Consider the following 17,183-nt stretch of genomic DNA (forward strand, 5'->3'; position numbering starts at 1 on the left):
CAACTTTTCTCCAAAGATTTCCTGGAGAGGGGGCTGTAACCCTGAAATATTGAAATACCAGTTGAAACTATCAATCTGTATTACTCTATAATTTGCACTGTTTTGGCATAGTGGTTAGGGTGTTGCACTCATGATCACTAGATTGTGGGTTCAATTCCCTGACTGGGTGGCACATTGTGTTCCAGAGCAAAACATTTCATTTGACATTGCTCTACCATCACTTCAACATCTAACACGGGGCACACATGAGCACCTATACAGACGCCAACTTGATTGCGGGATTGAACTTTTGTAAACACAAACATTCGTTCACTATAAACTAAACATCTGTGTTATTCAGCAAGAAACTGTGGACCCCTGTCTGCCATCTAATGATAGAAGAGTTCATAATATATACATATGATGACAATGATAAATATATGTATATACGTATGTCTATATATATAAACATGAGCATATATATAAAGATTCTTCTATTTTTCCTGAGTATTAAACTAATACACCAGTTTGTTGTTTTCTGTAAATTTGAATTATGTGTGTGCGTGTTTGTACATTATATATATATATATATACAACACATACAAATGTTTTTATATATATATATAAACATGTGCATGTGTGTATATGCATTATTTATATACACACACACTACTAGAAATGTTATCTCTTAAAGATATATCTATCAAAATTCTATTCCCAAAACCTAAAGCTAATATATTTTTAATTCAATTTATCAAGTTAATAAATATTATATAAACAACTTTATAGCCAAATATTTGGCACCAGTTATTTGCATTTCTGTTTATGCTTGTTTACCAAATTCCTTATGTAGGCACACGTGGAATGCCTTTTTAAAAACAAACAGATAAATATATTCTAACACAGATCTGAAAAGTACATGTCCTCCCATTTTTAAACTGTTTACTCACAAAGTTAAAAATGACATGCGGTCAGTTAATAAAAGTACAACCAGACATAGTACACTTCAATATTGCCCCAAAGTTAAGAAGTTCACTTCAAAATCATGAGGTTATAGGTTTGATCACACTACCTGGTACCCCTTTAACAAAGGCGATGTGAAGAGGATGTCAGGTGTTATGCCCACCTCCCAGCCCTATTTGCAACAGCAAAAGACTGGGAACTGCAAGTCAGCCTGGCGAAGTAGCTGAAGTTTTCAGAAACTGTCATGTCAACATCACTAAGACCAGGCATGGTACTGAATCAAAGGCATCTAAGCCGGTGGTTCCGTTAGAACTTTCCTGAGAGGACTGCATTTAGAAGACTATAATGAGAGAAAAAAAAGTAATATGCTGAGTGAACCTGTGAAGCTATGCTAAAGCAATGGGTAGCGAGTATGATCCTATTCAGGTGGGATACAGAGAATTCACAGCCAATCCCTCTGCACAGCTTACAACATGCTGGGCATCACAGGGACCAGTAGGCAGGAGGCCATCAAGCTGGCTATGGAGGCAACAGAGGTTGCTTCAAGGTGGCTGTAAATCAGATGTGAGCCCTGGTAGAGGCAATGCTACCAAGGGTAATGCTAATTGAACACAAGCTGGGACTTGATTAACCCTGGGTGGGTCAACTGAATGAGGGTTGGCAACAGGCAACCAGCTGTAGATGATTATGATCTTATTCACTTGAACACATTTGTTCAAAAGAATAATCCTATCTATTGATTTTTGGCAATGATGATCAACCCTGGTTTTATTTACCTGTTTCATCCAAAAGGATGAAAGGCAAAGTTGACCTCAGCGGAATTTGAACTCAGAACATAAAGATAGATGAAATATCGCTAAGCATTTCACCTGGCATGCTAATGTTTCTGCCAGCTCACCACCTTGTCTGAGATGGATATATTCTTTTCTACTCTAGGCACAAGGTCCAAAATTTTGGGGGAGAGGGCCAGTCAATTAGATCGACCCCAGTATGCAACTAGTACTTAATTCATTGACCCCTGAAAGGATGAAAGGCAAAGTCGACCTCAGCAGAATTTGAACTCAGAACGTAAAAACAGATGAAATACTGCTAAGCATTTTGCCCAGCGTGCTACTGTTTCTGTCAGCTTTCCGCCTTCACCCCAAATAGATATTACAATTGAATGGAAGGCAGCTGACTAGACACACAAATAGAAAACAGCAAATATGAAGTAGAAATCAAAAGAAGGATTGTATTAAATAGAGAGTAATTTGAATTGTTATCTACAAGCTATTGCAAATGTAGAATCACCAAGAAATACTAATATTGAAATCAGAAAACATTAATATGCTATATTTGTTCCCTTTGATTATACACCATTGAAAAACATGGTCATTAACAAAAGTATTAGCAGATAGATTAAAAGCCTTTGAACTTTTGAGAACACCAATGACATAATAGAAAACCAATGATTAAGTACTTAGACTATCAAAAAAAAAAATTAGACTCTTTCATAGAGTTAAAAAGTAGATTACAAAACATTAAAGTACAAGTAATATTAGTGATGTTTAAGTAAATATTATTATTATAGAGTCAAACTAAGTAGAAGAGACTGTCTAGATTAAATTTAGCCTATAGTAGTGAGCATCAAGAATAGAATTAGCCTATAGGAAGCCCAACTTCACATTGAGGATATAATGTGATCTTCCAAGACATTTTTTGTAGGCGGGGGGGGGGGGGGCGATATGCCAACAAATACAGTAATTGGAAATATATATTTATAGAGTCTATTATTAGAAGATAATATGAAGGAGAAAAGTAAAAAGTGGAAGGGGAAAATCTAAGAATTATGTGAAATGATAATATCAAGAATTGGACTAACTTAAAATGCAGTGAATGCATAAAAACAGCATAAGACCAAGATAGCAGCACACAGAGTTCAACCACATGAAAGTAGACAACACTGTATGATGATGATGATGATGCTGATGCTAGCTGTTATACTTTCCTTTTGATAATACATTGCTAAATTATCCAGTTATAGACCGAACAAGCTGTTCACATCACTCATTTCTCTCTTTGGACAAGCTACACATTTTACAGTTTAATTCCCTGCACGTAAAGAACCAAGCAATTTCACATTACCAATATAGAGTTCTCTACTCGGCTAGGCTAAAAAATTTTAGGCATGTTTTAAACTGAAAGAATTACCAAAACAGTAAACACATGTTCTGCCACATTTTTGCAAGAAAAAAAGAAGTATTTCTTTTTTGTCAGCAGCACATTTGGCACTCAAAGAGGAACTGTAACACAATTTACTCAGTGAACAAACACTAATACATGATTATGAAAGTTAGTCAGCTGGTATAGATTACCTACATACGTTTTCCCAAAATGTGGTTAAGAAGCCTGCTTCCCAACCATGTGGTCTTGGGTTCAACTCCACTGCACAACACATTAGGCAAGTGTTTTCAACTTTGTGGGTGGATTTGGTAGACAGAAACTGAAAAAAGCTTATCACACACATATAGGTATATACATATCATCATCCTCATCATGTCAAAAGGCTCATGTCCCAGAATCCCCTGTGCCAATGAGTCAAGTGTGTTGAGCACACTATAAGACAGAAGCTTTTCTCCTTTGACTTACATTACAATAATTGACTGGTACTTTATTTCTTATCCCTAATTGTAGCAATCTCACTTCATTTCCTTTTGTTCACTTCACTACTCGTCTGTTTCATGCCTACAGGTGAGGAAAGGTGTGCCACACATTCCAAAGAGCAGTAAGTAAAACAGTAGCGATTAAAGCTGTTTCATTTCTACAGAGATTATATTGGATAATAAATAAAAAGGTATGGCTGTATGGTTAAGAAGCTTGCTTTGCAACCATCTGGTTTCAAATTCAATCCCACTCTACAAACCATTGGGCAAGTGTCTTCTACTGAAGACTTGTGAGTAAATTTGATAACATAAACCAAGTGGAAGCTCATCATATGTGTGTGTGTTCTTTGTTCCCATCACTGCTTGATGTGTGGTGGTGGTTTGTTTATGTTCCCATAACTTAGCTGTTCAGCAAAAAAAACCGATAAGTACCAACTTAAAAAAATAAGTACTGAGGGATGGGGTCAATTTATTCAACTAAACCTTTAAGGCAGTGCCCCAGCATGGTCATCGACCCCATCCTCCCAGTACTTATTTTTTTAAGTCGGTACAAGTAAAAGAGAAAAAAATGATATGTGATTAACTTATGCCTGCATGGAAAAACCATGTAAAACAATGCTGATGTCACTGACACCAACACACATCGGCACCCATCCCAGGACAGTAAAAATAAATTAAATGAACTAAAAAGCAGCAGTATGAAAGAAAACCGTTTTTAGATATTGATTATATTTGTAAGGAAGTAAAAAGAAAAACACAGACAGTCAATTACTCAAATTTCCTTCATTGTTGATTCAGGATGCTTTTTTTTTTAATATAAATTTCTTTTCGCGAGAGGGAGTTTTTTTTTTTTTTTTAATATAAAATTTCTTGTGGTGGGTAGAAATCTATTTTAAATTTATTAATACACATCATTCCTTTTATTTGTTTAACATCCGTTGTTCCAAGCTAGCATGGTTTAGATAAATGAAGATATTACTAAATCATTGTTTTACACCCAAATGCCACTCCTGTCACAAACTCTTAATAGCTATTTTTCAGGTAAGGAATATTTCATACTATGTCTGATGATACAAGGCCAGCAGATGACCCATAGAATACATGACAGCAAAATCACTTACTCAAATGGTTTTCCAAGAAGCACTATCAACAAATATATATATATATACACACACATATATATATATATATATTTATTACAAGTCACTTCCCTCATGGTCCTTTAATTTTACTTCCAAATGCCTAGGAGGTTGCCAAAGAGGATTTGAGGCACCCTCTAGGGGTCGGTGAGCAATTAGAGGACTGATGATAGCCAAGGGGTCAGCATGTGAAAGACCAGCTCACCCAGATGAAATGCTTGAAGTACTTAGTCAGCGGCATGAAATATGGGAAAACATGATAAATTTTCACTGCAGCGAGAAGTCTGCTGTTGCTAACATTCAAGGCTTGATATGGTAATCTGTATCATAATCAAAGATTAAGAGGTGTGACTGAGGGGATGCAAACTGTCAAGCGTTTGCTTATAGAAATTACCTGAACCTGGAGGAATGAGATGATTTGAGAGAGAAATTGACCAATATTCAGCCTGATATTAATGCCTTGATGCACAATGCTCATACCTCACATTGATGTTGCCAATTTCAATAAAAGATATTCCAGTAATATATATGATGCATTTTTCACATTTTCTAACAGTAAAAACAATTTCATAAAAATTGAAAGTTTAATTCTGTATTCTCGTACACGTAATTTTAAATGTAAAACACAAGTCATCTTCAATAGAATTTCTTAATTTGTTGTACATGTATATTTTAGCTAACATTTTAATTAATTGCCAGCATCAGTATCCAGTACGCATTTAAGATATGGAACGGCAGGGTAAGGTATTAAGGTATTTTAAATGGGGAGGGTGGTCGAGGCAGATGGGGAAGTGGCTAAAGGGGATCGATGCAGAACAAGTGGCTAAAGGTGGGGGTCGATGTGGAAGAAGTGGCTACTGGGGGTCAATGGTCGAAAATGTTTGGCAACCCCTGGCCTAGATGAAAGGTATATACCAACATTTCAGAAACATCTTTTTGTTTCTAGAAAAAAATCTACATACAAATATGGATGGTAAAATCAGTAGAGCATCAACAGAATAATGTATTTATGTTCCTTTACTTTCTTTATGAGTTGGAATCCTGCCAAAGTTGTCTTCAACTTTCATCTTTCCATGATCAATAAAATAAATACTAGAGTTTTGTAATCTACTATACTTGTAGAAGTGATAACCCAATCTGTAGCCTGGTACATTAGTCTGGCTATAAATTGAAGTACTACATTCTTAAATCAGTAAACAGAATAAAAGAATGATTTTTTTTTTTTTTATATATATAAAAGTCTAAGCTTCTATATTTATTTCTTGATTCTGTTATGCTGCTGAAATGTCATACACACATGATGATACATACAAGTGATATGAAACAAATCTGGTGATAAAGTAAAACTGACAAATTTTTTTCCAGTATATTTTAGAAGTGGATATTTGAATGAAAATAGACAATGGCTTACAGTCACAATTGTAATTATTAAGATAGATTTCAATATTAAGATACACAGACAGATAGAGTGTGTGTGTGTGTGAAAGAGTAATTTTTGTTTGCAAAGGAATAAAGTTTAACCAACTGACCACATAGCCACACTTTGACTGCTACTTCCTCTCTTTCTCTCTGAAACTTAAATTCTAAAATTAACTTTGGTCTATCTATATTTCCCAATTTAAACTAAAATCACTGTCTGTCCATCGCTTTCACACACCTCCATGTTTATTCCATACTAAAATAAGCAATGCTATTTTCTGCAGGTACTACACTAGTAATAAAATATATTTCTAAACACAAAATAATGGCACAAGTAAGCTAAACCTGTTGTTGTTTAAGCAGATTAACCTAGACTAGACAAGCCTATGTTGAAAAGTATCCCACTCATGGCCACTGCAATATTTTAAACCTCTGCGTGTCCTGTGTATCACATACAATACACAGGACATGTTTCCTTGGTGTCCAGGCATCATGTATGTACGTATGGTAGTCTATTGTAATCCAAGTAGGATAGTTCTGCAATTTCTGGCTGAACAACCTGTACAGACAGATGATTTGTTTACAGTGGTCATATGCTGGTGCTGTCTCCTTCCATCAAATCAACACTGCCCGTTTAGGTGCACAGTGTACCACATGTCAGGTGTCAAAGGGATTAAAGAGCAACACAAGATGAAGAGTTTAGCTCAAGAACACAATGCACCATCCGGTCCAGGAACTGAAACCACAATCGTGAGATCGTGAGTGCAACACTAACCACTAGGCTATGCACACTCCACGCATCATACACAGGGTGCGGTGAATATATTGTCGTCTAAATTACGCAAAAATGAAAATAACACTTACATCTCATTTCAACAGATATATTTACCAAAATTACATAAAAATATCTTGAAATACTAAAGAGTAAATTTATTCAATAAAATCGCCATAACAAGGATGTGAACCAGTCGGATTCGGCGTAGCAAAAAGAGTAAGAACGAATTTCTCTGTCCTATATATAGGCTGAAAGACTGCTGGCTCCCCCTGGCGGACAAAACCATTCTAGAACGTTCCATGCCATAGTGACATTACTAAAAAGAACATAAATCCGCTATTCTTGAAACATTCTAGAATGTTTGACAAGACAGGTCACTGGTATCGAATCCCGTAGCTTCCACAGAAGCGTAAATAGAACAATGACAGAAGCTGTTTCAATTTACGTCATGCCTACAAGTGCTTATTTTCAGAACTTTCGTTTTTGAATTTCCGTTACAAAAATGTATTGCTTACATGAACTAAACTATTACCACAGTATAACGTAGTTTTTTTTTTTTTTTTTTCTTTTTGGAATTTTTTGCAAAAAAAAAAATAATATTAAGGATTTATCCTTTTAAAATTTTTTACATGCTTGTTCAATCATTTTAGCCCTAATCTTAACTGCATCCTAACCCTAATCCCCAACATTAACCCTAAACTCTAACGTATTGATTGCTTATTTTGTAATTTTTCGCAAAAAAAAATTCCTTTGTAAATTGTTTACGAGCCTGTTCGACCGTTTCACATGATTTTATTCATTAAAACTTCTTACGACTTCGGTCGTTGTAATATGTCTTTCTTTCATTTTGTTTAAAAATAATTCATCGTCGTATTGTTTTAGCTTTCATTCTGTGATAGACAGCTATCACGCTTTCAAACCCTGTTTTCTGATTGCGTAAAAATTTTCAAACTTTAAACTTCTGCAACATTTTTCTGAAATAAGTTAAATAACCCTTTCTACTACAGGCACAAGGCCTGACATTTTGGGGGAGGGTAAGATGATTACATCGACCCCAGTGCTCACCTGGTACTGATTTTATCGACCCCAAGAGGATGAAAGGCGAAGTCGATCTCGGCGGAATTGGAACTCAGAGCGAGAAAAGGCGGACGAAATACCGCTTAGTATTTCGCTCGGCGTGCGAAACAAGTTAGCAATATAATCAGATTCAGCATGAAAATTTGCATCAATTTATCAATTTGTAAAATTTACACTTAATTTTCAAAATTTCAAGACCACCAACAGAAAAGAGCCCTTAGGGTTACGCTACGCAATATTTAAGACGTTAAGATTTTGTATCAGGTTGATAACGTAAGACTCCCTTGATGGCTGATCTATTTTCTTTTTCAAATACGACGCCGATCTACGCAAATTTATGAATTACTATCTAAAGTAGTTGGGGGGGGGGGTTATGTTTTAAACGACGGGATGACATTTCGGAATAAAAAACACTTTGTTTTTTGTCCGGAAAACGGGGGTTGAGGTGGGGTGAAACGCTCGGAGATGTCACCCCCTCCCCCCAACATTTTACAGAAATAAGTTTTCGAGAATGTGGATATTTTTCCGAACAAAAATAAGAGTTTGCGGCACATTAGGAGATCGGGGGACTTGATTCCATGCACCCATCAAAATTTACCAAAATAAGTACAGCTGTCCGTGTACACACACACACACACACATATAATAATAATACTTAACGAAATCAAAGAAAATAACTAAAATTATTCTTTATTAGAATAATTATAATGAACGAACGAGCAAAGGAGTGTAGACATGGTCACTCGAGCAACTAGAAACAACACCCATATCTCCCTCGCCTTAAAACAGAAACCGGAGCACCTATGATATATGTACAAAAGAGGTGGTCACGACTGGGACATCTTTGATATTAAGCATGCAATTTGGGGGCTCACAAACACTACGATATAATAATAATAATAACAATAATAGTAATTTTCAATTGATCATTATTCTTATTCAAATTCCACACAAACAGTACCAATCATGATAAATCAATGATTGTTACCAAATTCCGTTCTTTTTCAAGACCATAAAGACATCGGCCATTATCCTATCTTATGTTCCATTTCTCCAGTTTTATTTGAAATATTATATACTAGTTGATTCCAAGAGAGGAAGAGAAAACAGTTGCATTAAATTGCTCTTCTTAAAATTGTGTGTGGTTAAAACAGACTTAATTTAAAATTATACATATTATTTTCTGAGAGTCGCTAAATAAAACAAAATTAGATTGTGGATAAGTCGTTGTAGCCATTTTCAATCGGATATACCCTTTTTTTTTTACTTAATCTTGTAGTGTATACATATATATATATATATATATATATATATATATATATATATATATTATAATAATAGGGAAAAAATCCAAAATTACAGGTAAAAACTCAATTAAAATCAATTTATTAAAAATTTAAATTAAATTAAGTTTCACAGTATAAAATATATATAAATATATAGTATTCGGGAAAAGAACCAAGGTTTATGAACTCATCGATGAAAATCCAGTCATATATAGAAAAAATTTATAATTAAAAGTACAATAAATAAGGATAATATAATGCAAAGTAAATATCATAAGATCAAGATGAGTTCATAAACCTTGGTTCTTTTCCCTAATACTATATATTTATATATATTTATATATATATATATATATATATATAAAAGATAGATACTAATATGCACATATACATTGCATACATGCACTATAAAGTGAAGTTTCGTCATAATGAGACTGCGAACAATAATTATTACAAAATAAAGCAAAGAGGTGAAGATAATGGAATGTATTTGAGTTTTAAATAACCGTGATGTCTATTCCTTGATGTAATTGTTTCGGTAGCAACCCCACGAATCGTAACCTCGAAAAGGGCAAAGGTAAAGAATACGGACACCACCCCGTTCTCGGCGTTTAGGGTTAGGGTTACGCCGAAAACGGGTGGCATGCGTATTCTTTACCTCCGCCCCCGAAACCTACCCGCAATTATTATTATTTTTTAAGTTAACCCTTTGTCTTTCCCGTGTTTCACGTATGATGAACAGGACGTGTTTCCCTGGCATCCATTCATATACGATATACATTCTCAATTTGTGTCAACCACCGGAAAAACTTGGGGCTTATGAAAGGAGAGCTTCATAGAACCCAGAACGTAAGAGACAAGAGCTAACTAAATGTCTGTAAACAAATATGGGCATTTGTTATGACAAATGTTCTGACGAGTTGTCAAAATTGTCTAAGACAGATCGCAAATTTCATTTTAGAATCTGAAATGGCTAAAGGACATCTTGGAATTAGACAGAAATGGGGTTCGTTTAAATTTTGACTTTTATAATGTCCATGACCAATATATTTGAAGTGGCTGAGACAATCGAATGCCAAACAAAATCCATTATCAGTGTATATAGTTTTTGCTCCTCTCCAATCCGAGTTCAAGACCTGCCGTTGTCGGTTAGCCCCAGGCCATCCTTCATCAAGCAGAGCAATGATCTAGTGTTCCAATCATAAGCATACCGGTGTTTATATATTTACGGAGTGTCCATCGTATTTTTTTTCAAGACAATAGGATGTGATTTGAGGGAGATTTGAGCATCCAATTCTTAACAAGTCAAACGACAATGTACAGATCCTCCTCCTTCATCGACTCCTTTTCGAATTGGCCTCATTGCCCTCCGGAGACGATATAAGTTGAACGTCAAAATTTTCTTTAAAATCTCCTGCAGCTTTAAAATAAGATTATATATATACATATATATATATATATATATATATATATATATATATACATGTATGGGCGAAAGTAAAGAATACGTACACCAGGGGGGTGAGGGTTAGGGTTTTTGTTACGCCGAAAACGGGTGGTGCAAGTATTCTTTACCTCCGCCCATATACATGTATGTATATACATGTATACATATATATATATATATATATGTATGTATATACATGTATACATATATATATACATGTATATATATATATGTATATACATGTATACATATATATATACATGTATATATATATATGTATATACATGTATACATATATATATACATGTATATATATATATGTATATACATGTATACATATATATATACATGTATATATATATATGTATATACATGTATACATATATATATACATGTATATATATATATATATATATATGTATATACATGTATACATATATATATACATGTATATATATATATATGTATATACATGTATACATATATATATACATGTATATATATATATATGTATATACATGTATACATATATATATATACATGTATATATATATATATATGTATATACATGTATACATATATATGTATATATATATGTATATATATACATGTATACATATATATGTATATATATATGTATATATATATATACATGTATATATATATAATATATATATATATACATGTATATATATATAATATATATATATATACATGTATATATATATAATATATATATATATACATGTATATATATATAATATATATATATATACATGTATATATATATAATATATATATATATACATGTATATATATATAATATATATACATGTATATATATATAATATATATACATGTATATATATATAATATATATACATGTATATATATATAATATATATACATGTATATATATATAATATATATACATGTATATATATATATATATATATATATATACAGGTGTGTATATATATATATACACATATATATATATATATATATATATACATGTGTGTATATATATATACATATATATATATATACATGTGTATATATATATACATATATATATATATACATGTGTATATATATATACATATATATATATATACATGTGTATATATATATACATATATATATATATATATATATATATATACACACATATATATATATACACACATGTATATACATGTATATATATAGATATATAATTGTTTAGGACCTATATTACTTCAAGGATATAAATACCTAAGGGGATGTCAGCACCCAAGTTCCCTGGTTTTATCAAGGGTTTTCTTGAGATACAATATATATTTAATGTGCATTATTTCGTAATGTTGATCAAATTTCACAATATATATATTTGTGAGTGTATATAAAATAACCTTATAACCAAGAAACCAACTACCAGAAGGTTAAAAAAATAATCTCTTACCGATTTCCGATCGTGAGAGGAGAGAGATGCACAACATACTAGACAAAAGTTTTTCTCTTCCATTGTTATCAAATGAAACCATATTGTCTTCTTCTTTCAGTCTGGGAGAGACCGAGATTATTTTTTCGTTTTTTTTTTTCATTTGCAGAAAAATGGTACTAAAAGTATGAAACTGTTGTTGTTTTCTATTTATTTAGATGAAACATTCCAGAAAATTAAAAAGTATGTTTAAATCTAGATATCAAAATTTCGGCCATCATCTCAGAAACTGTAGGAACAAGAATATGCTAGCAGTGACGGCAAACGTTTGTTCATTTTTTTGTTTTAAATTTTTATTTAAGTATTTTCTATTTATCTATCATTTATGATAAAGATGAAGAATATTAAAACAAAAAATAATAATGTAACTAAAATATAGATTTTAAACAATTTCAATGGAGCGTAGTCGGGTCGTACATACGTACGTACGTATGTGCATGCGTATATGTATGCACGTATGGATATATATATATATATATATATATATATATATATATATATATATATATATCGTATTTCTTTTATGCGTTTCAGCCATGTGGCTACGGTCATCATGGATCTCGGGATCTTTTCTTTAAATATATTAATATTTATATGTATATATGTATTTATCTGTGTTTCGAGAGAAAGACAGAAATGTGTATCCTTGTTGAACGATATTCTATTTCTGTGTGTGCGTGGACAGACGGGTATCAGATTTGCTTTGCCCGACACAGAACTTGTAGGAACTCCTTTAGAGAGTTTGCAAGCTAGGATAATGGCGTCATCATAAACCCTGCTGTATATTAAACAGGTATCTCATTATCAAAAGAGTTTCGCCCTCTAGCATGACGCTTCGCAAGTGTAGAGCACCGAGGATTTAAAATATCTATCGCCAGCAGAAAGGTTCCATCTACGATTTATTGTCAACCATGAACATTTTAAACTGGTCTTAGCTGTTACGGTTATTCTACTCAGTGGCTTTCTTCAGTTGTTTGAACTCCAAACCAAGCTTTCTCTCTCTCTCTCTCTCTCTCTCTCTCTTTCTCTCTCTCTTTCTCTCTCTCTCCTTCACGCGCGTACGCAGTTTGACTTCGCCATGTCAACAAACTTCAAAATTGGTAAAAGTTATGGTTGAAAATCGATTTTTATAGCTATACGCGGGTGCCTCTGAGAGAAAAAGTTGACGAAAATGCAGCTAGGATCATGACGAATGTCCTCCTAAAATTGGAGCGACATGCGTGCTAATTTCTGGACGTGTATAAACTACATTCACGTACACACACACACCCTGCCTTTTATATATTGGGATATCTCATATCTTCATTCATTCTGACAACATAGCTAATGTAATATATCCAGCTCAAATATCAAGATCTATCTCTCTCTCTCTCTCTCTCTCTCTCTTCTCCTCCTCCTCCTCCTCCTCCATTCCATTAAATCGTTCTCTTATAGATATACAGAACAGTAGGTTTTATTTGAGACATGTATTAAGATATCCTTATCTGTGTACTTAGTGGGTTATTTTTAATTTGACTTTAGGTAACAAGCAATTAATTTTACTTTATCTAGATGTGCTTACGTTTTCACTCTATATCTACTATTTTTACTGCAGCTATCTAATGTACAAAAGTTTTCTTTATTTAACATATTTTTACACTTTACTCCCTTGTTCATGTCTTTACCTTAGCGAATCTACCTTCTACTACAGCGTGAGCCAGCAAGCGGTCGTCTACGTGGTTGTGCGATCAAGCTAGAAATAGCAGCCAAATTTCCCTCAAATTACTCCTATCGTCTTCAGAGCTTATGTTCCAGTGTAGTTCTAGGTATACAAGTAGGCGGAATGGTCATGACTGGAAGGCCTTTATTTCATAAATCTGCTCGTTCAGACAGACAGACAGACAAACAGACAGAAAGATAGACAGACGGACAGAAGAACAGACGGACAGAAGAACAGACGGACAGAAGAACAGACGGACAGAAGAACAGACGGACAGACGAGCAGACAGACAAACAGACAGAGAGAGAGAGAGATTGGTAGATGGATGGACAGACAGACAGATAGATAGATAGATCACAACTGTCAGCTGAATCAGTAATGTAAAAATGAGAGTGTTTTTTTAAGTATAAGAAAAATAAATGACAAGCTCTTCCATGTGTTCCATTCTTGAACCATCTTGATCTAACATGATCTTTTCTATTATAGGCACAAGGCTTGAAATTCTGTTATTAATAGTTTTTGTTTATTTTATTTTATTTATTTATTTGATTTATTTGACGTTAAACCTATGAAGGTTTGGCAGCAATCCTTCAGTATTAGTACACAATGTCATTCACCCATACAACCTTCCCTCATGATATAGATAGACAGGCTAAGCTGAAAAAGAGGGTGACATCGTCTCCTCATACCGACACTCTGGAGACCAATACCAATGGATCGTCAGTTTTAGCTTCATCAGCTATATGGTTTTTGTCGCACACGCATATACATTCACACGTATGAATACATATGTACATACATACATGCATTTTCTCTCTCTCCCCACTATATCTCTCTTTCTTTCTTTCTCTCTCAATCTGAATCTCTGCCTTCGCCTAGGCAGCATCTGTAAAACAACAGCAGCAAAAATAAATACATTAATGCAGTCCTGAAAAGTGAAGTGAGCAACATTGTACGAGTTGGCAGTGAACTCCTCAAGAAACACTCTCTTCCTGATGGTCTCCTATACAGCCTCAAAACAGCTGGGTTCTCTTACCTCAAAGAAGACCTGGATGGAAAGCACTCAACATACAAAAAAAACAAACATCATGCATGAGTATGTTGCCCGGAAGCTTGAAGAAGACAGTAGAATTGACATGAAGCACAGCCACTCTTAGACACAAGACCACTATATCACATCACACTTTGAAGGCTATGTGTTTGCAATCCAGGAACAGGAGATTGCCACAAAGTACTTTGTGAACAAGAGAGACAGTGACACTCTTTTAATCCCAAGGTACAACAGCATGTGTAGGCTGTCATGTTCTGTGGAAGACATCACGCATGTGATTAGCAGCTGTCCTAAAATGTCATTTTAGTGTGTGTGTGCACGCGCGTATATGTGTGTGTGTGGTTGAGTGCATGTGTGTGTGCATATAAATACACACACACACACGCATAAACTCATATATTTATGAGGGAGGGTCGGGTAAAAAAATTCATGAGCTGGCCAAGATACTCTCATAGAATGTGACCAAATGAGGTTTATTTTCCAACATAACCCTTTCGGTATTGCAGAGCTTAGATCCCATCGGTGAAGAAGCTTTCATCAAAAATCTCTTTACTTGAGGCAAGTTTAAAATCCTCTTATTATAATGTCCTTCACTAGGTCAGTGCCAGGACAGTGTTTTTAATGTACGACAGCCTTTCGTTTGGTTTGTGATAGGGCTTGTATGAACAGATACCCAGGCCTAGAGCAATGTCTAAAAATTTAACAATGGTAACGTAGGTCTCAGTTGTAATGTTAAGGTCATGGGGTCTAAGAGTACAAATTAGTTCCTTCCTAACTCTACCTCCAGTATACTCGTTGGCAGCTCTAGACATGACCAAAATGTCATCTTTGTACAGACCAAAAGGGACTGACGCGAGCTTCTTCGTTAAGGTATCTCGTATATAAAATCTTATGAGGTCACAGACATCCATGCTGTCGAATGCTTCCATCGCCACATTGAAGGATCATACTGGGTAAGATTGTTTGACCAAGATGGAACGTACAACAGCGTTTTCCTAGTGTGCATAATTACCTAATGAGTTACCTATACCACTTAGAACTTTATAGGAGTAAAACCAATGATTGATTCAAATATTTCCAACTGAGTGTTTACATAGCTTGCGACTCTATGAAGAGTCAATACAAAAAGAAAACAAAACAAAACAAACAGATATCGATCAGCGACAAGCTGAAAGGATGATCGTGCTTTTGAGCGGCTCCAAATAATGATCTTTTAGTTAAATTAATGACTTCATTACAAAGGATTTGACAAAGCAGCGAGGAACATCTGGTTAATGAGGCCAACGGAACGAAGCGGCTATGCACACACACACACACACACACACACCATATGCATATCAAAGTTGAATTGTCACACATATGAGTGAGGTGTGCTCAACAGATATTGTAGTGCAGGAGTCAACGAACTTCTTATATAATTGACGTTTTCATGGAATCGTTGATAACTCATCTACCTCAATCATACAGATTTCTGAAATAAAACGAAAAAGTACAATATTAATAAACAATTTTCTTGATTTAAAACTAATAATTTCTTCAATCTTTTGTGTTAGCATTATTGGTCACACATACATAGTATATGTGACATGTTTAAACACCCATCTGCTGCAAGATAGCTTTCCCTGGATACTGTGTATGCGTGACAGATGTTTACAATACTAGAACTGTTTTAATTCATATTTTTTTTGTGTATGTTGTTACCACTTTTTAATGAGAAATATTTGAAAGAAATTTAATGAAAATACATAACGTAATTAATAAAAACAAAACAATAGTAATAAAGTTGGAGTACTTAATGTGAAAAATGTATTTGGTAGCAATAACTTATTACATCAATATTTGGTTCGAGATTAGTAAGATTTAACCTTAAAACACTGCACTCTTCCAGGATCAGTTTAGTTCCTCTAAAGCTCAAAATTTCAGGTGTTTATTGAGCCCTTGGATAGCTGCATAAACCCTTGCCCCCAGGAGTCAATATTGATCACTTTTCCGACCTCTGTAGTAGAGTATATTGTTTATTGAAAGTGAAAGTTTATTTTTTGATTTGAGTTTCATATCACTGCGAACTCCAAGTGAGAATTGTTATTCGTTTTGGTGATATATTTATATTCGATGGCGTGGGTGAGGTCTCACGCTTGTATTTGTTCATTGGTTTGCATTTTCTGTTTGTTTATTGACTTTTATTGGTAAATTTCTATATTAATACCCGCACGATTTCCACTA

General features: G+C 33.9%; 2 protein-coding genes across 6 annotated transcripts in view; one reads left to right on the plus strand and one right to left on the minus strand.

The window, feature by feature from the left end:
* The window catches only part of LOC106880635 (glyceraldehyde-3-phosphate dehydrogenase), a 38,835-nt gene extending 26,554 nt beyond the window's left edge, over positions 1–12,281 (minus strand). The window contains exon 1 of the mRNA XM_014930671.3: positions 12,172–12,281. Coding sequence (XP_014786157.2) covers positions 12,172–12,234 — 63 coding nt within the window. The 5' untranslated portion in view covers positions 12,235–12,281. The remainder of the gene's footprint in view (positions 1–12,171) is intronic.
* On the plus strand, positions 9,699–16,550 carry LOC106880636 (uncharacterized). Of its 5 annotated transcripts, none has more exons than XM_089357040.1 (3): positions 9,699–10,129; positions 12,369–12,476; positions 13,880–14,342. In XM_089357040.1, exons 1-3 carry the CDS (start codon positions 10,100–10,102, stop codon positions 14,108–14,110), a joined length of 369 nt encoding a protein of 122 aa, XP_089213166.1. In that variant the 5' UTR covers positions 9,699–10,099; the 3' UTR covers positions 14,111–14,342. The 5 variants fall into 5 exon arrangements, 1 of the variants encoding a protein (XP_089213166.1); XR_016243018.1 differs by having other exon boundaries at positions 9,703–10,286; positions 12,320–12,476; XR_016243016.1 differs by lacking the exon at positions 13,880–14,342 and adding an exon at positions 14,793–16,550 and having other exon boundaries at positions 9,709–10,286.
* Positions 16,551–17,183: the final 633 nt, after the last annotated feature.

This window comes from Octopus bimaculoides, chromosome 9, assembly GCF_046866305.1.
Source record: "Octopus bimaculoides isolate indiv1 chromosome 9, ASM4686630v1, whole genome shotgun sequence".
Taxonomy (NCBI): Eukaryota; Metazoa; Mollusca; class Cephalopoda; order Octopoda; family Octopodidae; genus Octopus; species Octopus bimaculoides.